Genomic DNA, 23,745 nt, shown 5'->3' with positions numbered 1-23,745 from the left:
AGAGAAGTGACAAGACAAAGGAAAAGGGTTTTAAGCTTTCGGGGGACAGACTGTGCGGGGGGGCCTCTAATGGAGTAAGGTTTGTGTGTATAGGTACACCTCGGCGATACAAATTCCCCAGGAGAGGGGACTTTTGGCGGTCCTCATTTTTCACAAGTGTCTGCTTTTGGTCAGACAAGGGAAGCTCCGGGAAAGTTTCTTTTTGCATCTATTGATTCTCTTTGTCTCTAGCTCAAAATATGCCTTATGCCCAAGTGGCATATTTTGGGGTGGCATATTCCCTATATCTTTTATTTTACTTGATTTTCAATCAAACACTTAAATGGATTTACTTTATGCTGGATATTATTCTAATCATCTTACAAATGTTAACCCTTTCAATCTTAACAACTATTTGAGACAGGGATGATTGTCATCACCCCCGTTTTACAGTTGGGAATCTGAGACACAAAGAGGCTAAATAATTTATTAGTAAGTGGTAGAGCCAGGACACAAATCCAGGCAGTCTGGCTCCATATTCTGTGTTCTTCTTTTTTTTTTAAACATCTTTGTTGGAGTATAATTGCTTTACAATGGTGTGCTAGTTTCTGCTGTATAAAAAAGTGAATCAGCTATATATAAACATATATCCCCATATCTCCTCCCTCTTGCGTCTCCCTCCCACCCTCCCTATCCCACCCCTCTAGGTGGTCACAAAGCACCGAGCTGATCTCCCTGTGCTATGAGGCTGCTTCCCACTAGCTATCTATTTTACGTTTGGTAGTGTATATATGTCCATGCCACTCTCTCACTTCGTCCCAGCTTACCCTTCCCCCCTCCCCGTGTCCTCAAGTCCATTCTCTACGTCTGCGTCTTTATTCCTGTCCTGCCCCTAGGTTCTTCAGAACCATTTTTTTTTTTTTTTTTAGATTCCATATATATGTGTTAGCATACGGTATTTGTTTTTCTCTTTCTGACGTAATTCACTCTGTATGACAGACTCTAGGTCCATCCACCTCACTACAGATAACTCAATTTCGTTTCTCTTTATGGCTGAGCAATATTCCATTGTATATATGTGCCACATCTTCTTTATCCATTCATCTGTCAGTGGAAACTTAGGTTGCTTCCATGTCCTGGCTATTGTAAATAGAGCTGCAGTGAACATTGTGGTAAAAGACTCTTTGAATTATGGTTTTCTCAGGATATATGCCCAGTAGTGGGATTGCTGGGTCTTATGGTAGTTCTGTTTTTAGTTTCTTGAGGAACCTCCATGCTGTTCTCCATAGTGGTTGTATCAATTTACATTCCCGCTAACAGCACAACAGGGTTCCCTTTTCTCCATACCCTCTCCAGCATTTATTGTTTGTAAATTTTTTGATGATGGCCATTCTGACTGATGTGAGGTGATACCTCATTGTAGTTTTAATTTGCATTTCTCTAATGATTAGTGATGTTGAGCATCCTTTCATGTGTTTGTTGGCAATCTGTATATCTTCTTTGGAGAAATGTCTATTTAGATCTTCTGCCCATTTTTGGATTGGGTTCTTTGTTTTGTTGATATTGAGCTGCATGAGCTGCCTGTATATTTTGGAGATTAATCCTTTGTCAGTTGCTTCATTTGCAAATATTTTCTCCCATTCTGAGGGTTGTCTTTTCGTCTTGTTTATGGTTTCCTTTGCTGTGCAAAAGCTTTTAAGTTTCATTAGGTCCCATTTGTTTATTTTTGTTTTTATTTCCATTTCTCTAAGAGGTGGGTCCAAAAGGATCTTGCTGTGATTTATGTCATAGAGTGTTCTGCCTATGTTTTCCATTAAGAGTTTTATAGTGTCTGGCCTTACTTTTAGGTCTTTAATACATTTTGAGTTCATTTTTGTGTATGGTGTTAGGGAGTGTTCTAATTTCATTCTTTTACATGTAGCTGTCCAGTTTTCCCAGCACCACTTACTGAAGAGTCTGTCTTTTCTCCATTGTATATTCTTGCCTCCTTTATCAACGATAAGGTGACCATATGTGTGTGGGTTTATCTCTGGTCTTTCTATCCTGTTCCATTGATCTATATTTCTGTTTTTGTGCCAGTACCATACTGTCTTGATTAGTGTAGCTTTGTAGTATGGTCTGAAGTCATGGAGCCTAATTCCTCCAGCTCCATTTTTCTTTCTCAAAATTGCTTTGGCTATTTGGAGTCTTTTGTGTTTTCATATAAATTGTGCAATTTTTTGTTCTAGTTCTGTGAAAAATGCCATTGGTAGTTTGATAAGGATTGCATTGAATCTGTAGATTGCTTTGGGTAGTAGAGTCATTTTCACAATGTTGATTCTTCCAATCCAAGAACATGGTATATCTCTCCATCTGTTTGTATCATCTTTAATTTCTTTCATCAGTGTCTTATAGTTTTCTGCATACAGGTCTTTTGTCTCCTTAGGTAGGTTTATTCCTAGGTATTTTATTCTTTTTGTTGCAGTGGTAAATGGGAGTGTTTCCTTAATTTCTCTTTCAGATTTTTCATCATTAGTGTATGCAAGAGATTTCTGTGCATTAATTTTATATCCTGCTACTTTACCAAATTCATTGATTAGCTCTAGTAGTTTTCTGGTAGTATCTTTGGGATTCTCTATGTATAGTATCATGTCATCTGCAAACAGTGACAGTTTTACTTCTTTTCCGATTTGGATTCCTTTTATTTCTTTTTCTTCTCTGATTGCTGTGGCTAAAACTTCCAAAACTATGTTGAATAATAGTGGTGAGAGTGGGCAACCTTGTCTTGTTCCTGATCTTAGTGGAAGTGGTTTCAGTTTTTCACCATTGAGAACGATGTTGGCTGTGGGTTTGTCATATATGGCCTTTATTATGTTGAGGTAAGTTCCCTCTATGCCTACTTTCTGGAGAGTTTTTATCATAAATAGGTGTTGCATTTTGTCAAAAGCTTTTTCTGCATCTATTGAGATTTTCATATGGTTTTTCTCCTTCAATTTGTTAATGTGGTTTATCACATTGATTGATTTGCATATATTGAAGAATCCTTGCATTCCTGGGATAAACCCCACTTGATCATGGTGTATGATCCTTTTAATGAGCTGTTGGATTCTGTTTGCTAGTATTTTGTTGAGGATTTTTGCATCTATGTTCATCAGTGATACTGGTCTGTAGTTTTCTTTTTTTGAGACATCTTTGTCCGGTTTTGGTATCAGGGTGATGGTGACCTTGTAGAGTGAGTTAGGGAGTGTTCCTCCCTCTGCTGTATTTTGGAAGAGTTTGAGAAGGATAGGTGTTAGCTCTTCTCTAAATGTTTGATAGAATTAGCCTGTGAAGCCATCTGGTCCTGGGCTTTTGTTTTTTGGAAGATTTTTAATCACAGTTTCAATTTCAGTGCTTGTGATTGGTCTGTTTATATTTTCTGTTTCTTCCAAGTTCAGTCTCGGGAGGTTGTGCTTTTCTAAGAATGTGTCCATTTCTTCCAGGCTGTGCATTTTATTGGCATAAAGTTGCTTGTTGTAATCTCTCATGATCCTTTGTATTTCTACAGTGTCATTTGTTACTTTTCCTTTTTCATTTCTAGTTCTATTGATTTGAGTCTTCTCCCTTTTTTCTTGATGAGTCTGGCTAAAGGTTTATCAATTTTGTTTATCTTCTCTAAGAACCAGCTTTTAGTTTTATTGATCTTTGCTATTGTTTCCTTCATTTCTTTTTTTTATTTAGCTTATTTATTTTTGGCTGCATGGGGTCTTCGTTGCTGTGCGCGGGCTTTCTCTAGCTGTGGTGAGTGGGGTCTACTCCTTGTTGCGGTGCATGGGCTTCTCATGGCAGTGGCTTCTCTTGTTGTGGAGCACGGGCTCTAGGCACGTGGGCTCCAGTAGTTGTGGCGCCCGGGCACAGTAGTTGTGACTCACAGGCTCTAGAGCACAGGCTCAGTAGTTATGGTGCATGGGCTTAGTTGCTCCGCGGCATGTGGGATCTTCCCGGACCAGGGCTCAAACCCATGTCCTCTGCATTGGCAGGCGGATTCTTAACCACTGCGCCACCAGGGAAGCCCCTCCTTCATTTCTTTTTCATTTGTTTCTGATCTGATCTTTATGATTTCTTTCCTTCTGCTAACTTTGGGTTTTTTTTTGTTCTTCTTTCTCTAAGTGCTTTAGATGTAAGGTTAGGTTGTTTATTTGAGATGTTTCTTGTTTCTTGAGGTAGGATTGTATTGCTATAAATTTCCCTCTTAGAACTGCTTTTGCTGTATCCCATAGGTTTTGGGTCATTGTGTTTTCATTGCCATTTGTTTCTAGGTATTTTTTGATTTCCTCTTTGATTTCTTCAGTGATCTCTTGGTTGTTTAGTACTGTATTTTTTAGCCTCCGTGTGTTTGTATTTTTTACAGATTTTTTTCCTGTAATTGATATCTAGTCTCATAGCCTCGTGGTTGGAAAAGGTACTTGATATGATTTCAGTTTTCTTAAATTAACCAAGGCTTGATTTGTGACCCAAGATATGATCTATCCTGGAGAAGGTTCCATGAGCACTTGAGAAGAAAGTGTATTCTGTTGCTTTTGGATAGGATGTCCTATAAATATCAGTTAAGTCCATCTTGTTTCATGTGTCATTTAAAGCTTGTGTTTCCTTATTTATTTTCATTTTGGAGGATCTGTCCATTGGTGAAAGTGGGGTGTTAAAGTCCCCTACTATGATTGTGTTACTGTCGATTTCCCCTTTTATGGCTGTCAGCATTTTCCTTATGTATTGAGGTGCTCCTATGTTGGGTGCATAAATATTTACAATTGTTATATCTTCTTCTTGGATTGATCCCTTGATCATTATGTAGTGTCCTTCTTTGTCTCTTGTAATAGTGTTTATTTTAAAGTCTATTTTGTCTGATATGAGAATTGCTACTCCAGCTTTCTTTTGATTTCCATTGGCATGGAATATCTTTTTCCATCCCCTCACTTTCAGTCTGTATGTGGCCCTAGGTTTGCAGTGGGCCTCCTTGTAGACAGCATATATACGGGTCTTGTTTTAGTATCCATTCAGCCAGTCTATGTCTTTTGGTTGGAGCATTTAATCCATTTACATTTAAAGTAGTTATTGATATGTGTGTTCCTATTACCATTTTTTAATTGGTTTGGGTTTGTTATTGTAGGTCTTTTCCTTCTCTTGTGTTTTCTGCCTAGAGAAGTTCCTTTAGGATTTGTTGTAAAGCTGGTTTGCTGGTGCTGAATTCTCTTAGCTTTGGCTTGTCTGTAAAGCTTTTGATTTCTCCATTGAATCTGAATGAGATCCTTGCTGAGTAGAGTAATCTTGGTTGTAGGTTTTTCCCTTTCATCACTTTAAATTTGTCCTGCCAGTCCCTTCTGGCTTGCAGAGTTTCTGCTGAAAGATCACCTGTTAACCTTATGGGGATTCCCTTGTATGTTATTTGTTGCTTTTCCTTTGCTGCTTTTAATATTTTTTCTTTGTATTTAATTTTTGATAGTTTGATTAATATGTGTCTTGGCATGTTTCTCCTTGAATTTATCCTGTATTGGACTCTCTGTGCTTCCTGGACTTGATTGACTATTTCCTTTCCCATATTAGGGAAGTTTTCAACTATAATCTCTTCAAATACTTTCTCAGTCCCTTTTTTTCCTCTTCTTCTTCTGGGACCCCTATTACTCGAATGTTGGTGCATTTAATGTTGTCCCAGAGGTCTCTGAGACTGTCCTCAATTCTTTTCATTTTTTTTCTTTATTCTCCTCTGCAGTGGTTATTTCCACTATTTTATCCTCCAGGTCACTTATCCGTTCTTCTGCCTCAGTTATTCTGCTATTGATTCCTTCTAGAGAGTTTTTAATTTCATTTATTGTGTTGTTCCTCATTGTTTGTTTGCTCTTCTTCTAGGTCCTTGTTAAACGTTTCTTGTATTTCCTCCATTCTATTTTTAAGATTTTGGATCATCTTTACTATCATTACTCTGAATTCTTTTTCAGGTAGACTATTTCCTATTCATTTGTTTGGTCTGGTGTCATTTACCTTGCTCCTTCATCTGCTGTGTATTTCTCTCTCTTCTCATTTTGCTTATCTTACTGTGTTTGGGGTCTCCTTTTCACAAGCTGCAGGTTCGTAGTTCCCTTTGTTTTTGGTGTCCACCCCCAGTGGGTAAGTTTGGTTCAGTGGCTTGTGTAGGCTTCCTGGTGGAGGGGACTAGTGCCTGTGTTCTGGTGGATGAGGCTGGATCTTGTCTTTCTGGTGGGCAGGACCATGTCTGGTGTTGTGTTTTGGGGTGTCTGTGAACTTATTATGATTTTAGGCAGCCTCTCTGCTAATGGGTGGGGTTGTGTTCCTGTCTTGCTAGTTGTTTGGCATAGGGTGTCCAGCAGTGTAGCTTGCTGGTCGTTGAGTGGAGATGGGTCTTAGCATTGAGATGGAGAACTCTGAGAGGGCTTTTGCCATTTGATATTATGTGCGGCCAGGAGGTCTCTCGTGGACCAATGTCCTGAACTCTTCTCTCCCACCTCGGAAGCTCAGGCCTGACACTCTGCTGGAGCACCAAGACTCTGTCAGCCACCCAGAAAAGCTAGAAGATGCTGAGTTTGTATAGAATATTCCTTGCAGCTCCTTTCTTTCGGAAGCCTTTTGATCTGCCCTCTACTTCTCCCTCCTTCTCTGCTGTCTTCTTACAAATAACCTCGACTTTCCATCAGGGATGTTGAAGAGAAGACACATGGATCTACACAGATCTCAGCAACCTCAGCATATGATTTTCTTTCTTTCCTTGGCAGAGAACTTTCATCTTTTCACTTCAGGGAAGCACTTTATGGCTTATCTTTGGCATATCTGAATTGCCAGTGTCACTACTCTGGCACTTTGAGGCCATTATTAAGTAAAATCAGGGTCACTTGAACATAAGCACTGCAATATCGTGAGGCGTGAAGTGACAAACCTGTGTTCTTTTTTTTAACAGTTAGTATTATTTATCATAACGTATGTGTGATATACAGTCTACATAAAGAAGAATATTTAGTACAGAATAAATGCCCAATTAAGAAATGTTAGCTACCATTATCATTGTCATGAAATAATCTCCAAAAGCATTAATTTTACTGGTTGTATAATATTCTATTGCATTATAATTTATTTTACTATTCCCCTCTTGTTAGATTTTTTTTAAATTGAGCTATAATTGATTTATAACATTATATTTGTTTCTGGTGTTCAACATAATGATTTGATATTTGTATATACTGCAAAATGATCACCACAATAAGTCTAGTTAACATCCATCAGCACATATAGTTACAAAATTTTTTTTCTTGTGATGAGAATGTTTAAGATTCACTCTTTTAACAGCCTTCAAATATGCAAGACGGTATTATTAAGTATGGGCACCATGCTGTACATTACATCCCCAGGACTTATTTTTATAATAAGTGGCAGTTTGCACCTTTTGACCTCCTTCACCCATCTTGCCACTCCCACTAGATCCTGTGTTCGTAATCACTATGCTGGTCTGTTACAGTGTAAATGAACAACGGGACTCCTAACCGGTTTCCGGGAACACCCCATCTACCTTCCTGCCTAAGCTGAAGCCCAGCTCCAGTCTGAGATCATAGCTTCCTCACTGCACCAAATGCCTCGCACCATGGGACCCAGAAATGTCACCCACTTTCTCTTAGTTCTTTCTTGCTTTGTCCCTGTTTTGCCCTCACACAAAAACCTTTTTTTATTGGTGGCTCATGGTGTCAGGTTTTGTTACCCTCTACCTCTCCTTTCTGCTGTTGTCTGAATATTTCCTCTTGGGCATTGAGGGCTTTTTCCCTCTCTTGCTGCAGCACTGTGAGCACCTCCATCCAACCATCCTGGCTCACAGTGAGCTGTGGGGTCAGTCAGAGCTGATTGCCGGCCTGCTCCCTGACCCACAACGCAGCCTATGACCAGCTGAGTGACTTTAAGCAGTCTATCTAATTCCTTACTTAATTTCCTTATTTGTAAAAGGAACATAATAGAAACTATTCTCAAAACAAAATGAGATAATATACATGAAGTGCTTTGGTATAATGTTTGGCACATGTACAGTGTTAAATAGATGGTAGCTATTATCATTAGTAATAATAATAATAGTAATAATAATAATAATTACACCCTCCCCGACTACTACCATTACAACTGTTACTTTTCTTGAAATCCCTTGACTTCTTTGACAGTAGCCTCCTATACTCCGCTCCAGCAGTTTGTAAGCATAGTGAAATCTGCCAGAACGACTCTGAGACCTTAAGTTGGGTATAGCTGTCTATCACAACTTTCCAGACTTCTTGCTATGGCCCACGGTATCCTTGTGTTCTGGTCTCCTGTCTTACCCTGCTTGTCTCTTCTCCCTCAGTATGCTCCAGTTACACTGCTTCTTTTCAGGTATGGGAAGGAATTGAATAAATACAAAAAATAAAAAGTTAAAAATAGATAAAATTGTATTACTTAGGATTACAAAAGTATTGTCTCTTTATTATTCATTTTGATGTTCTTTTATACAGCAAAGTCTCCTTGTGTTTAAAATATACATTAAGAAATTGTTCTTCAGACAATTTGCTTCTTTAAATATGAGGTGAATTATATTATTTAGGGAGCATTCTTAGATGACTTTTGAAGGATATCTGATGTATTTGCTATGTGCTTTTCTATTTAGTGCTTGAAAGAATGTCTTTGGTACTAGGAGGAATTGAACAATTTCTTATAATATTCATAAGCTTCTCTTCCAGAACATGAGTTAACATAGATGAAAAATGACATGTGGTTTTCACACTAGCAAGAATTTTTCTGATCTCAAGAATGATATTTCTATAACCATTACCCAGTATTCTGGCTAAGCAATAGATTATACTTATAGAGTATATTAGGAATATAGAGTCAGTCCTAAGAAATACTTTCCCAAATGAAGGTGACATTTGTTCCCCATATTTCTATGTACCCAGAGAATATACTCTGCTGGAAAAACACAGTAATTAAAATGAAATGTGCTTTGTGACAAATATTATTTAAACCGGTATTGTGGATAGATATCCATCATCAAAGAGTTCAGGCCCAGTGAATAATGAGAACTGTTGGATCAAAATTTGATGTAACTGAAGTCAGTAAATCAGAAAATGTTGTTTCTTTAGAATCAATTTATAATAATATTGATATAGCAAATAAAATAATATGTAAAAACAAATGTAGAGAGTAATGAACAATACAAATGCCTACTATTTTGATTTCTGTTAACAAAGCTCCTTTCCTTATATCTCTTGTATTTTCTGATAATTGTAAACATTGTCTTTCTCCTTCTTGGGCTAAAATCTGTCCCATGAGACTATAAACTCCATAAAAGCAGGGACATGTTTGCTGTCTTCAGGACATATTGTGCCTGACACATAGGAGAACTGCTCAGTAAATAACTTAACAAATGAATTTTACCTTTGACACTTTCTAGCCATTTCTATTTTGAGGGTTGGTGTGAACACGTTGCTAAGTTGCCATCCGAAGCTCTTCTATGTGATAATTCTTCAAATACTTGAACACTTAGAAAGTATGCCCTAATCTCTTTAGTCAAATTTTAGGAATTTAGTAAGTTAGTCCATTATGGTATATGTTAAACCATCAGACATTGCCAATATTTGACTGTTTTTGAGCAATAAAAATGACAGTTTTATAATATTCAGCTTAATGTTTTGATATTAGGTCTGTTTAAAACAGTTGAGACTATGCCAAAATAAAGAAGTTTAAAGCTGGGTCATGACAGGGTAGTTGAGAAAAGATATACCTGTTTGTGATTATATGAACTAAAAGGTGATAAGTTAATTGTAACAGTATAGGCAGACTTCGTTTTATTGCTCTTCGCTTTATTGTGTTTGACAGATACTGCTTTTTAATAAATTTATTTGTTTATTTGTTTATGGCTGTGTTGGGTCTTCGTTTCTGCGCGAGGGCTGTCTCCAGTTGCGGCAAGCGGGGGCCACTCTTCATCGCGGTGCGCGGGCCTCTCACTGTCGCGGGCTCTCTTGCTGCGGAGCACAGGCTCCAGACGCGCAGGCTCAGTAATTGTGGCTCACGGGCCCAGTTGCTCCGCGGCATGTGGGATCTTCCCAGACCAGGGCTCGAACCCGTGTCCCCTGCATCGGCAGGCAGATTCTCAACCACTGCGCCACCAGGGAAGCCCAATACTGCTTTTTTTTTTAAAAAAACAAATTGAAGGTAACCCTACATAGAGCAAGTCTATCAGTGACATTTTTCTAACGACATTTGCTCACTTAGTGTCTCTGTGTCACATTTTGGTAATTCTTGCAATATTTCAAACTTTTCCGTGATTATTATATTTGTTATGGTGATCTGTGGTCAATGATCTTCGGGGCGCCATGAACCACGCACATATAAGACAGCCAAATTAATAAATGTATGTCTTCTGACTGCTCCACTGACCGTCCGTTTCCCCATCTCTTGCCCACTCTTTGGGCCTCTCTGTTCCTTGAGACACAATGATACTGAAATTAGGCCAGTTAATAACCCTACAATGGCCTCTAAGCGTTCAAGTGAAAGGAAGAGTTGATCAGTGCGGCAAACTTCACTGTTGTCTTATTTTAGGGAACCGCCGCAGCCATCCCAGCCCTCAGCACCCACCACCCTAATCAGTCAGCCGCCATTGACATTGAGGCAAGACTGCCTACCAGCAAAAAATTAGTATTCACTGAAGGCTCAGATGATGGTTAGAATTTTTTAGCAATAAAGTACATTGTTTTTTAGGTGTAATGCTATTGCACATTGAATGGACTACAGTATAATGTAAATATAACTTTTTTATGTCCCCCCCCCAATTTGTGTGACTTGCTTTATTGTGATATTCTGCTTTATTGTCGTGGTCTGGAACTGAACCCTCAGAATCTCTGAGGCATGACCGTAATTGTTACGAATTCACAGTCTTCTTTAAACATGCGTATGCTGGATTGTTGTCTTTTTGTTTAGGTTGCCTAGTATCTAAACTCTTCCCCACTATCTCTCATGTCAGATATGTGCTTTCACAGATTTTTCTTGTTGGTGTTACATGATCTTGCTTTGGCCCAGACTTTGAGTCAGAAGCTAGCAACCTGAGCTAAAAAGGACTGTGCAGAATCCATCGTGGGGATAGGTTGTGTCATCAGTGTCTAAGGCAGGTGACAGAGTTCTTGCCCTTTGTGTGTGTGCATGGCTTCAGTAGTGCCGGCTGGGTGAGGTGGTGGCATCCCTGGACCTGTTATCCACTGTAATGTTGGACATCTTGGCCTCCTAGCCTTCCAGCCTGCAACTCTAGTCCTCTCAGTGTTATTATATAAATTCCCTTCCTGCTTAACTCAGCCAAAGTTGTCATCTGTTGCTTACAACTAAGAACTAGTGTTTTCTTGGTATTTTAACGGTCTATTGCTTAACCTTTTTTATTACTGTAGAAGAGAGAGGAAAAATCATATGGTGGCAGTGACTCACAGTGAAGGGTTTTAGGACATGCCCCAAATTTACAAACCGATCAAAACATCACATTTAGCACATACTAGCACTTGGTAGATATTACAGAAGTAAAATAACAAAGGAAGATTTTTGAAAATGTGGTGGGATAATATTTTGAGATGCCGAGTTTTAATCTGTGTGTTTCTTGTATCCCTTCTTTAATGCCTAGCCCCCTCCAAGCAGTGGCACCTCAGTGCTCAGAAGAGAGAGAATACAGCAGAAAAAATAGAGAAAGGGCTTTGGGGTTTCAACAACAAAGGATAATGGTGTTTTTCCTGCCCTGATGCTAGAGAAGATTCCCTAGTTTGGGTGAAGGAGAGAGTCAGAGGCTAAGCTGGAGTGTGAATTCTTCCCCCTCCATCGTCCCATGAACGAAGCAACAGAAACACCCTAAGTCTGAGAGCAGAAGTGACCTGTGCTCTGTTTCTGAGACATGTCCATAGAGGTAGCAAAGCCAGAGTGGCAGTGGAGGTGAAGAGAGGATGGTGTTGTGTGATGGATGGCTGTATAGTATTCTCACCAGTTCCACCTTTGCACTGGGGAACTCTGCTTTTTCTGTGTGCTCAAGACTAGTGGAAGGGTGGTAAGGGGCCTCAGCTCCATTGAGTTTATGAGTTTGTGAGCAATAGAATGAAATCCTGTGTACCTGCGAGGGCACAGAAATTACAGAGAGTCATTGTATAGGGGAACAAGGGAGGATACAACTTCAAAAGCCAAGTCTGGTACATGTCTCAGGAGATGCCAGATGGTGACCCAAGACCCCAGTGCTCCCCTCCCCCCATCTTAAACACTGTGACACTCCATTTAGCTGTCTTTCCTTCAACTAATACATTTCCAGGGAAAGAGAGGAGCACTTTCAATCTCCTGAGACTCAATTGCTCCCACCAGGAAGACATGTATATTTCAGTTGAAATATTGATGAGTAAAGAAAGTTACTATCATACATAAATTTCCCTTGCTTAAAACCCTCAGAATTTCCCACCATACTTAGAATACAATCCAAAGGTTTTGCCATGCCTCGTAAGGCCCCTGCCCACTTTTCTAAACCCCTTTCCTACCTCTTCCCTGTTCCCCCGCTCATCCTGTTCCAGTTGACCTACCCTTTTTACTGCTTTTGGACCTACTAAGCACTTTTCACCATGGAAGCTCTTCCTTCTGCCATGAGCACCCTAGCTGCAGATACACACGTGATTCTCTTCTAGACCTCATCCAGGTGGCTTCTCAAATGTCTCATCTTCAGAGCAGGATTCCCAGACCACCTTCTCTGAAATAACAACCGCTTTTCTTCCACATCACTTTGTATACCCCTGCTGCTTTATTTTTCTTTGTATCACTTGTGGATACCCGGCATTGTGTATTTATTTGTTTGTGGCACCCAATATATTTGGATGCTCCCTGAGGGCTGGGGATTTATTTTGTCCATTGTATCCCCGGCACCCAGAACAGTACCTGGTGTATCTTTTATTTTTAAGGACACATTTCCTTGAAACATTAGATAATCTTTCAGTAGGCTCATGGTTTTGTTAGAAAAATTAGGACATATTTAGCATTGATGAGAATTAGCTGAACTTAAAAGGGACAGCTTCTCACTGAATATTTATTTATTTATTTATATATCTTTATTGGAGTATAATTGCTTCACAATGTTGTGTTAGTTTCTGTTGTACAACAAAGTGAATCAGCTATAAGTATACATTTATACATATATCCCCACATTGCCTCCCTCTTGAGCCTCCCTCCCACCTTCCCTATCCCACCCCTCTAGGTCATCACAGAGCACCGAGCTGATCTCCCTGTGCTATGCAGCAGCTTCACACTAGCTATCGATTTTACATTTGGTAGTGTACATATGTCCATGTCACTCTCTCACTTTGTCCCAGCTTACCCTTCCCCGTTTGTGTTCTCAAGTCCCTTCTCCACGTCTGTGTCTTTATTCCTGCCCTGCCACTAGGTTCATCAGTGCCGTTTTTTTAGATTCCATATATGTGCGTTAGCATACGGTATTTGTTTTTCTCTTTCTGACTTACTTCACTCTGTATGACAGACTCTAGGTCCATCCACCTCAGTACAGATAACTCAGTTTCATTCCTTTTTATGGCCGAATAATATTCCATTGTATATATGTGCCACCTCTTCTTTATCCATTCATCTTTCGATGGACATTTAGGTTGCTTCCATGTCCTGGCAATTGTAAATAGTGCTGCAGTGAACATTGTGGTACATGACTCTTTTTGAATTATGGTTTTCTCAAGGTATATGCCCAGTAGTGGGATTGCTGGGTCATATGGTAGTTCTATTTTTAATTTTTTAAGGAACCTCCATACTGTTCTCCATAGTGGCTGTATCAATTTACATTCCCACCAACAGTGCAGGAGGGTTCCCTTTTCTCCATACCCTCTCCAGCATTTATTGTTTGTAGATTTTTTGTTGATGGCCATTCTGACCAGTGTGAGGTGATACCTCATGGTGGTTTTGATTTGTATTTCCCTAATGATTCGTCACTGAATATTTAGATTGAATGTGGGGACTTCCCTGGTGGTCCAGCTGTTAGAACTCCATGCTCCCAATGCAGGGGACCCGGGTTCGATCCCACATGCTGCAACTAAGAGCCTGCATGCCGCAACTAAAAGATACCACATGCTGCAACTAAAGATCCTGAATGCCGCAACTAAGACCCAGCACAGCCAAATAAATAAATATATATATTTTAAAAATAGATTGAATATAGTCTTATTTGAGATTCAAAGGTATATTCTGTGTCCTATATTTTACCAGTTTCTATTTTTTTTTTTTTTTTTTGGACATTATTGGTGGGATTATTGCTGCTGAAGGGACCCTATATAAGTTTTTTGATCATTGCTTTTCAAACTTTCTTTTTGGTAAGTATTGGAATCCTTTAAAAAAATGAAATGGTACTCAGAAGCTCAGTGTGTAAAACAAGGGAACTTCTGTGACTGAACCAATGTGTTGTGGGCATGGTGGAAGGCAGCAGAATCCCTGCCTTCCTCTTCCTCATTGAGTTGTTGAGGCAGCTTCTGTGCCCTTCCTTACTCCCAGGGTTCAAGCTGGGGTTTCAGCCAGCTTGAAGATGACAAGGGTAGAAGTTAGGGCACGTGGATCACAATTCCTTCTTAACTGCTAACAAGGAGTGTGACTTTGAACATCTTATGTTTCAGTTTTCTTATCTTTAAAATTGACTTATGTATTAGCCCTGATTTTAAGATAAAAGACCAAACAAAAAGTTTTTTACCAAAGATCTTTGAAAGGGATGGATTTTTCACATGTGTGGCAAAGGAATCTCTCCTATTTGTGCATTCTACTATGATGCTTGTGCACTCATAGCAATGTTATATTGCTAATGTATTGTCATTTTGTTATTGTGCTTCTTATTTTTAAATCTTTTATTCAAAAGTAATACATGCTCATTGTAATCATTCATACAACATAAATATGTATAAAGAAAACATTACTATTCTCTTTTGCCTCTATTCAATCTCAACCTCCATTCTAAGGTATTCTATACTATTTTTCTATGCTAATAAAAACATAAATATTTAGCATTTATTTTCTTTCTTTCTCTCTCTTTTAAACCATGAAATCATGTTATGGATATAGTAACCATGCAACTTGCCTGTTTTTGCTTAATAGATATCATGGATGTCTTTTCAGGTCAATATATGTAGCTCTAATTCATTCTTTTCATTATGATAGTTCTTAGTATGGCCCTATGGTAATTTAACAACCATTTCTTTATTGATGAAGGTTATTTCCAGTTTGTGATAATTCAAACAATGCTAAGTATCTTCTATATAGCATCTTATGTATTGGTACTTTTATTTATTTTTGTGTATTTTCCTAATATTGGAATTGCTGGTTCAAAATGCTTGTGCAGCTTAAATTTCAATAGTTACCTGCCCATATTATTTTCCATTGTGGTTGTGGTATAGCTGTCATTCCCTAACAGCCATTAGTTCTTCAAGTATCTTCTCTATCTCTTTCTCTCTTGCCTCTTTTTCAGGGACTCCACTTACACATATATTTGGCAACCTAAGTTGCCTCACAGCTTACTGATGTTCTGTTCCTTTTTTTTTTCTTATTTCTTTTTCTTCTCTGTTTTATTTTGGGTGGTTTTTTTAAAAAAAGTATTTATTTATTTATTTTTTAATTTATTTTTCACTGTGTTGGGTCTTCGTTTCTGTGCGAGGGCTTTCTCTAGCTGCGGCAAGTGTGGGCCACTCTTCATCGCGGTGTGCGGGCCTTTCACTGTCGTGGCCTCTCTTGTTGCGGGGCGCAGGCTCAGTAATTGTGGCTCACAGGCCCAATTGCTCCGCGGCATGTGGGATCTTCCCAGACCAGGGCTCGAACCCGTGTCCTCTGCATTGGCAGGCAGATTCTCAACCATTGCACCACCAGGGAAGCCCCTTGGGTGGTTTTTATTGTTATGTCTTCAAGTTCACTAATTTTTTGTTCTGCAGTGTCTAATCTGTTCTTAATTCCGTCCAATTTATTTTTCTCAGACCTTGCAGTTTTAATCTCTATAAATTTAATTTGAGTCTTTTCTTTTTATAGTTTGCATGTCTGAACTTAACTTTCTGAACAGAAAGAATACAGTTATAATAACTACTTTGAAGCCCTTATTTGCTAATTCTAACATCTTTGTTAGTTCTGGGTCACTTTTGATGAATTAAGTTATCTTCTCATTGTGGCTCATATTTTCCTGTTTATTTATATGCCTGGTCATTTTTGATTAGATATCAGGCATTATAAATTTTACCTTGTTGGGTGTTGGATAATTTGTTTTACTATAATTTTTCTTGGGCTTGGTTCTGGGACATAATTAAATTACTTGTAAACAGGTTTTTCCTTTGGCATCTTGCTTCTAAGATTTGTTAGGTGGGACTAGAGCAGTACCAGGCCAGAGCTAATTTTTCCTCTCCACTGAGGCAAGACCCTTAGATTACTCTGCCCAGTGTCCCTTGAATCTTGAGGTTTTCCAACCTGGCTGATGGGAACAGACAGAATTCCTAACCCTAGGTGACAGCTGGGCATGTTCTTCCTAATCCTTTGGAGTGTGTTTTCCAGCCTCTGGTAGTTTGCTCACACACACGTGCTGGTCAGTGGCTTAGCTGAATCCACTAGGGGGACCCTTTGCAGATCTCTACAGTTTTCTCTCTGCAGGACTCACTTCTCTGGCACTCTGTCCCATGAGCTCCAGATGCCTTGGTCTTCCTACTCTCTGCTCTTTTTTCTGAACCTAGTGTGATGACTGGGCTCCGTCTGGGTTTCTCTTCCTTGAGCAGAGACCTAGACACCCAGGGACGTAAGCTGGACAATTGAAGGGCTTACCTTGTCTGTTTCTCATCTCTGAGGGATCACCGACCTTCATTGCCTGGTGTACAGTGTCTCGCAAACCATTGTTTCGTATACTTTGTCCTTTTTTTGGGTTGTTTTAGATGGGAGGGTAAATCCGATTCCTGTTATTCTATCTTGGTTAGAAGCAGAAGTTTTAGATATGAGGGTTTACAGATAAGCTAGTCCTTTTTTTATACATATGGGCACCACTGGGATATTGTGTGAAATCTGCATCATATCAGCAAAGAGTTATTTTATTTATTAAATATTTCCTTCTCAAATTGTGGCTTTTGTGTGCTTTACCGAAAGTTTGACATCACTGCAGATTTAACTGTCGTAATGTGTTTGTTATCATACATATTGTGTTTTTTCCTCTCTCAAAAAAAACTCAAACTGGTTTATAATCTTCCTTATAAGATAATTTGTTATTTTTTTTTCCCCCATCCCCCCCTGTTATCTTTTGAAATGCCATTTTTATGATTAAAGACTGCCATGTGTTACAGTAACATTTTTAAAAAATTTTAATTTTATTGGAGAATAGTTGATTTACAATGTTGTGTTAGTTTCAGGTGTACAGCAAAGTGATTCAGTTATACATATATCCACTCTTTTTTAGATTCTTGTCTCATATGGTTATCATACGGTAGCATTTTTGTGCTTCTTTTTATTTTCTTCAGATGCTGCAAAAAGGACATTTCAAGAAAAAGGTATCTTGGCAGGAGAAAGCAGAACTTTTAAGCCTCATTTGACCTTCATGAAATTGTCCAAAGCACCATGGCTCCGGAAGAAGGTCAGTGGACATTTTTCCTATAAGCCCTGTTTTGCCAGCCACACCAGCCCTGAGCATGGTTGGGGCATGAGGGGCATTTGTAGTGCTTTTCGGCACCCCTGCCACTATTGCTCCTGGAATTCCAAGTCAGTCTGGTTCCAATTCCCAAGGATGCTGAGTCGGCTCAAGAGCCTCCATGGGGGCCATGGAAGCTGTCCCCTCCTTTGCCACCGTGGCTATTAGCCTCACACTCTGACCATCACTTACTGTTGCTTCCTCTGTTGCCACATCTGCTTCATCCCTTGAAAAGCCTTGGGGGCAGTGCCAGAGTTGTATTTCGCTGCGTTCTTTGCTTCTGGTTGTTTGCAGCCTGCTGCGCTCAAAGCTTTCTCCACTGGCCTGCATACACTGGTGCTGCTTCCTGAAGCTGTGTTCTTCAAGGTGGGACAAGCTCCGCCCCCTTGCCCCCCCGCCCCCCCCCCCCCCCCCGCCTTTACATAGCTCTTTCATGGTTTCCAAAAAGCCACCTTGCTCTTTCAGCAGTTGTCTCCATTGAGGGTGTGGAACCAAGTGTTCCAGGGACTGGGTAAGAGGGTAACAGAAGGGCTCCCCACTCCCCAGCTCAGTACTTAAAAGTACTTCTCCCTGAGAATGGTCAGCAGTACCACAGCCAGGGGACATGTCTTTTGACTTCCCCTATCTCAGGGTGACTTTCTGCCTGCCTAGGCCACTGCCTCCTCTCTCAGAGGTTGGAGTGACTTTGGACTTTTCTCTGGAGTCACGAGCAGTTCGCTTGGAATCCTAAGGGCACCCTTCCTTTTTTTTCCCATTTCAGCCTAGGGAGGTTCTCATGCAAATTAAGACATCTGCTGACCTGCCCTGATGTACCAGAGATTTGGAGATGGGCATGCAGATTAGTATTCGTTCCTGCTCTCCATGACCCTTTGCTGCAGTTAAGACTGATTTGCAGCTCTATAAATGAAGGTCATGTTTATTAGTAAGTAGATCTTTTTTCTAAATTCAACAGTTTGTATTTAATGTCTCTGTGCTCAGAAAGTCTTTTTCGTCCTGTAAAAACATGTGTTTGGGTGGTCGACCATCCTGTGGTTGAGTTTTCTACAAACTATTGTAAAAAATGCCCCCTCCCAATATCTTGCATTTTTTTTTTATAGCTATGCTCAAATTAAATAATAACTATATTAGGTACCATTCCAGAATATTTAGGTAAAATCGTTTGTGTAAATCATAGATTTTGGAATTAGGAATGATAACAACTGGCAAAACCTGTAGACTGACAGTTTACTTTTTTTTACTCATTATCTTTCTTGTTTTGCTTTCAAATGGATTGTCCTCTTCCCAGTGGTATCAAACTTAATCACAGAATGACAAATCAGTGGTGAAGGTAATACCCACATTTCAAAATGTTTCTGTCTTTATAATATTAACTTTGAAATGAGAGCACCCAAGGACGTTTATCAAAGGGACGTTTAAATTAACTCTAGAATTTGTATTTCAGCATTTCAGACTGCATGCATTTTAAATGATTTCTTGGCAGTTGATTTCACAGAATCTGCTCCTTTACTTTATAGAAAAGGGATCTGAGACTTAGAAGTTAAGTGACTGAAATGAGATCACATTGTCCTCAGTTGCAGAGCCCCGTCCAGAATCCCTCTTACCTCATTCTCAGTCTCATCTTCTTCCCTCCCACTTGCCAAGTCCTGTCCATCCAGTTTCATTTCTCTATGTGGGGAGCTCCTTGGTCCGAATCCTACTAATTCAACAACTGTTTATCAAGTGCCTACTATGCGTCAGACACTGAGTGCTGGGCATAGAGTGATGATCAAAATAGAAACAGTCCCTGCTTGAAGACTGTATAAAATCTAAATCAGGTTGCGTTTTGTTTTGATTAGAATGTTAATCTTTGGAAAATAAACTAAGATCTTACTGTCTTTCAGAAAGCCAAATAAGAATATTTGCCTTTAATTTGTGGAATCACTCTGTTCCTATTTACTGTTATGATGGTTAGTGTTTCTGAATGCTTAAGAAAATATGTCTTAAACTTTGGGATTCATGAGTCCCCTGGTGTACTCGTTGAAGCTGCAGATTTCCGTTCTCTAAGTTCAGATCTGGAATTGGACCTAAGACCTTGGCTTTCATTCAGTAAGTGTGACAGGGGTTCTGATCCAGATGGTCTGAAGAGTAGTATACTTTGAGATGTACAGGCTTAAATAAATAGCCAGTATTTTCTTTTTTTTGTTTTTCATCTTTTTTGGAGTATAATTGCTTTACAGTATTGTGTTAGTTTCTGCTGTACAGCAAAGTGAATCAGCTATATGTATACATATATCCCTATATCCCCTCCCTCTTGAGCCTCCCTCCCACCCTCTCTATCCCACCCCTCTAGGTTGTCACAAAGCATCGAGCTGATCTCCCTGTGCTATGCAGAGCCAGTATTTTCTTTATGCAGCAAATCAGTGGGTCCACTGTAAAAGTTAAAACCAATATGAAAAGGTGGCATGCACATCAGTAGATTTTTATTATGCTTTGTGGTTTGGAATGCAGATTATTTTAAAATATGTGACTCTTTAGTTTCTTGACTTTTTTTTACATTTCCAGCTGTCTGTTTTCCTCTTAGCACTAATTCTCTTCTGGGGTTTCATTCTGGGTCCACTCATTTCCAAGGGTGAGACAGACCATTGATAAAGTCAATAGTGGAATGTATTACCAGCATTCAGTTTACTTAAGATTGATAATGAAATAAAAAGGGAGAGAGAGAGAGAGGGGTGTGGAATACTTTTTTTCACTCATATTAGGAAGTTTGTCTCATTTCAAGTACTTGTTATTTTAAAAGTTATTTTAATAACAGAAGTGCTAGATGAATATATGCTCACTGTAAAAAAATCCAAATATTGATACATACAAACCTACAGAGAGAAAGATACATTTTTTCCCTCATCACCAATCTCCCACTCCCTTCCTCCCTATATAATTTCTCTCTCTTAGGTACCACTACTAGTATATCCTCCTGACCTTTTCCTATACACTACCAACATATATCGAAACTCTCCTTCAAATTTCTCGATATGGAACTTCCTCTGCTACAGCATGGTATTCTGGTTCCCAAGCTAGAGAGCTAAGTTCTTTAACTGAGATTCTGGGAAACATAAGAGTTTTTTGGATAATTATATATTTTTCTAACACCAGGAGGCAATTAATCAATGTGTTAATTTTACATCTTCTTAGTTTCATAAAATTCTAGTGGAATATATCACGTAAGAGAGTATTAACAGTAGTTTATTTATTTTTTTGACTGCGCCATGTGGCTTACGGGATCTTAGTTCCCTGACCAGGGATTCAACCCACGCCCTCAGCTGTGAAAGCATGGAGTCCTAACCACTGGACCACCAGGGAATTCCCTTGAAAGTAGTTTTGTGTATTGTAAAGCTATTTTGATTATCACTGTGTTTTCAAAGTTGTAGTTTTTTAAATCAAATGAATGAAGCCTCAGAGAATCTTATTAAATTGCTTTGTCTCTGAAAGAATAGCTAAAATTTATTTATTTGTATAACTTCTTTAGAGTATATTTGTTTCACATGGTTAGACTACTACTTGTTTAGGTCAGTGCTTTTTTACAGTGCATTCTTTTGGATTTATTTTTCACATTGAGTGACGTTGTATTTCTGTGATTTGAACATTGCAGAAACTGGTTGGTTAGAAGTGTGTGCTAACACTTGGTGGCAGAAGAAGACCGGTTTCAAATCAAACATGCATCTTAATGCAGATCCAGATTCGTCAAGAAATAAACGCAGTCTTTTCATGGATAGATCAGTTGTTTCTAAGCAAGAATTATTTTCTGGGCTTCTTAGATATCTTTCCTGAGTTATGACTCTTTCAAATTACTAGTGTAGCACTTAAAATAAACGCTATAGGTTATTAAATTGGTTCTGGTGTTGGTTGCACAAGTCTGTGAATATACTAAAAACCATTGAATTATGTACTTTAAATGGGAGAATTGTATGATATATTATCTCAATAAAGTGGTTTATAAAAAAAAAAGGTATAGGTTATTAATCGGCACTTCCTTATAGAATAGCTTTTCACAGAGTCAGACAGTGAGAGAACTTTAGAATGAAAGAAGTGATCCTTGAAATTGTTCGCTCCCATTGTCACTTAGACTGGTTTGTTTTGAGTGCAGAATTCGATATGCACATAGCAAGGGCAGAGGGGTGGTTATTGGACCATATGATGATGAGGTTGGGAGAATTAGGGATGAAGATATGTGGCAGGCATCAGTGGGAGTGGAAATGGGTAGTGGAAAAGAAGAGTGTGTGGATGAAAATTCTGTTCTGATGGTACAACTAAAAGGAAAACCCAGTCCCTGAGTTATTTGGTGATTGGATATACAGGACCAAGATTGTAATTAAAAATTGGCCAAATTCCAACTTTCTTCTACATCCTTCCCCAGCTAGGACTCTCTGCTGTCATCTTTCCTTACCTACAACCAATTATTATTTATTAATTTATCTCTCAGGTCGCACATTTTCTCGGGATTTTGGTAACTGGCCTGGTGTAATTTGGCTGCCACGCCTGTTCCTGGGTCTGCATGGTAATGGGCCTTTATAAACCATTTGAAAACTCAGGAGTACTGACTATTCCTTCTCAAAGGAGTCTCTGTAATACATTGGAAGGAGCTTGAGTTTTCTTGTTTTATCTCTGTTGGTTAGCCCTGGACAAAACCTCATTACCTTTCTTTTTTTTTCATAAGTTTATTTATTTATTTATTTATTTTTGGCTGTGCTGGGTCTTCGTTTCTGTGCGAGGGCTTTCTCTAGTTGCGGCAAGCGGGGGCCACTCTTCATCGCGGTGCGCGGGCCTCTCACTGTCGCGGCCTCTCTTGTTGCGGAGCACAGGCTCCAGACGCGCAGGCTCAGTAGTTGTGGCACACGGGCCCAGTTGCTCTGCGGCATGTGGGATCTTCCCAGACCAGGGCTCGGACCTGTGTCACCTGTATTGGCAGGCAGATTCTCAACCACTGCGCCACCAGGGAAGCCCTCATTACCTTTCTGGACCTCTGTGCTCATAGTGAAAGCAGGTGCTTGGTCTTAATGACTCTTGACTCCTGGGCTCTTCTGACATGCCTTATGAGGCAAGCATTATGACCAAATAGGCTAATTTGGCTTGACATGGAGAATTTTTTTTAGACTGTAGATTAGCTTTCTTGTATGCATGGAAGGAAAATGACAAACAGGGGAAAGGTCTTCAAGTACTGGTAGGAGTATGGTGGCAATCTTGCTACCTCTCCTCCTGGAAAACCTACAGAACAGTAAAGACAATTGGGAACATATCACAGACTACATTTTTAATGAAACTGGGAGACAGAGAAATCTGTAAATGCCAAATCATGTGCAGGTGTGGCCAGGAAGCATCTGGGCCAGCAGGACTTGCGTGAGAAGCTACTTCCGAGTGGGAAAGGCTGTGCAGGGCGGAGCAGGCCTATTGGTGAGAGAGCTCAGAAGTCATCCGCAGATTTTCACTCCCAGTGGGTGGGTGCTCCACTGTAAGGAGGCACGGAAAATGTCAAAAGGGGACCAGAGGGGCTGAGTCTCCGTAGGTACCACCTTCAGAAAGGGAGGGGAGTGGCTTCAGGGCGGGTATTAGAGAGGCTGAGCAGGTCACTTTCACAGGGACCCTTATTGTGAAGAAGAGCCCATCACTGTAGCAGAAGAGGCCCTGCCAGACTACACTGCCACTGTCTTCTCTCCTTCCCTGAAAGAAGGCACTCTAGGTGCCCTTAGTATCAGCGAGCCTTTATTATTCCAGACAAAAACTGGCCTTAGAAATATCCTTGGTACAAGATAAAGCAGATTGTTTCAGTAACCTGTTCCCAAATCTCCCAATGCCAAATGACTTAATCACAATTTTTAGTTGTTTTTGAGTCTCTTTTCATACTATCAGGTGCACTTAGATTTAAGGCTATAGTATGGAATTCTCTTTGGATTTTTCTTAGTTAAAAATCACACATTTTGTTTTAATGTGTTTTTGTTTTAAACTAAAAATTCAGTGAAATCTGCTGTGAGATGGAATTGTAATTTCTTCTGAGATTCTAGGTGCTATTAGTCAACTGTGTCATCTGTTGTGTGTCCGTGCACTGTCTATAGCAACTGACTTCAGTTTTGTTT

The 23,745-nt window shown here is 39.5% G+C and overlaps 1 protein-coding gene across 3 annotated transcripts in view; it reads left to right on the top strand.

Annotated features, from left to right (window-relative positions):
• Window positions 1-23,745, top strand: part of AKAP7 (A-kinase anchoring protein 7) — a 141,897-nt gene that overhangs the window by 45,189 nt on the left and 72,963 nt on the right. For all 3 annotated transcript variants that reach the window (XM_059941202.1, XM_059941207.1, XM_059941201.1), the window contains exon 6: window positions 17,475-17,587. In XM_059941202.1, coding sequence (XP_059797185.1) covers window positions 17,475-17,587 — 113 coding nt within the window. The remainder of the gene's footprint in view (window positions 1-17,474; window positions 17,588-23,745) is intronic.

Source organism: Balaenoptera ricei, chromosome 12 (genome assembly GCF_028023285.1).
Source record: "Balaenoptera ricei isolate mBalRic1 chromosome 12, mBalRic1.hap2, whole genome shotgun sequence".
In the NCBI taxonomy this organism is placed as follows: Eukaryota; Metazoa; Chordata; class Mammalia; order Artiodactyla; family Balaenopteridae; genus Balaenoptera; species Balaenoptera ricei.
The sequence above is the reverse complement of the archived record's forward strand: the minus strand, read 5'-3'. Positions and strand labels throughout refer to the sequence as shown.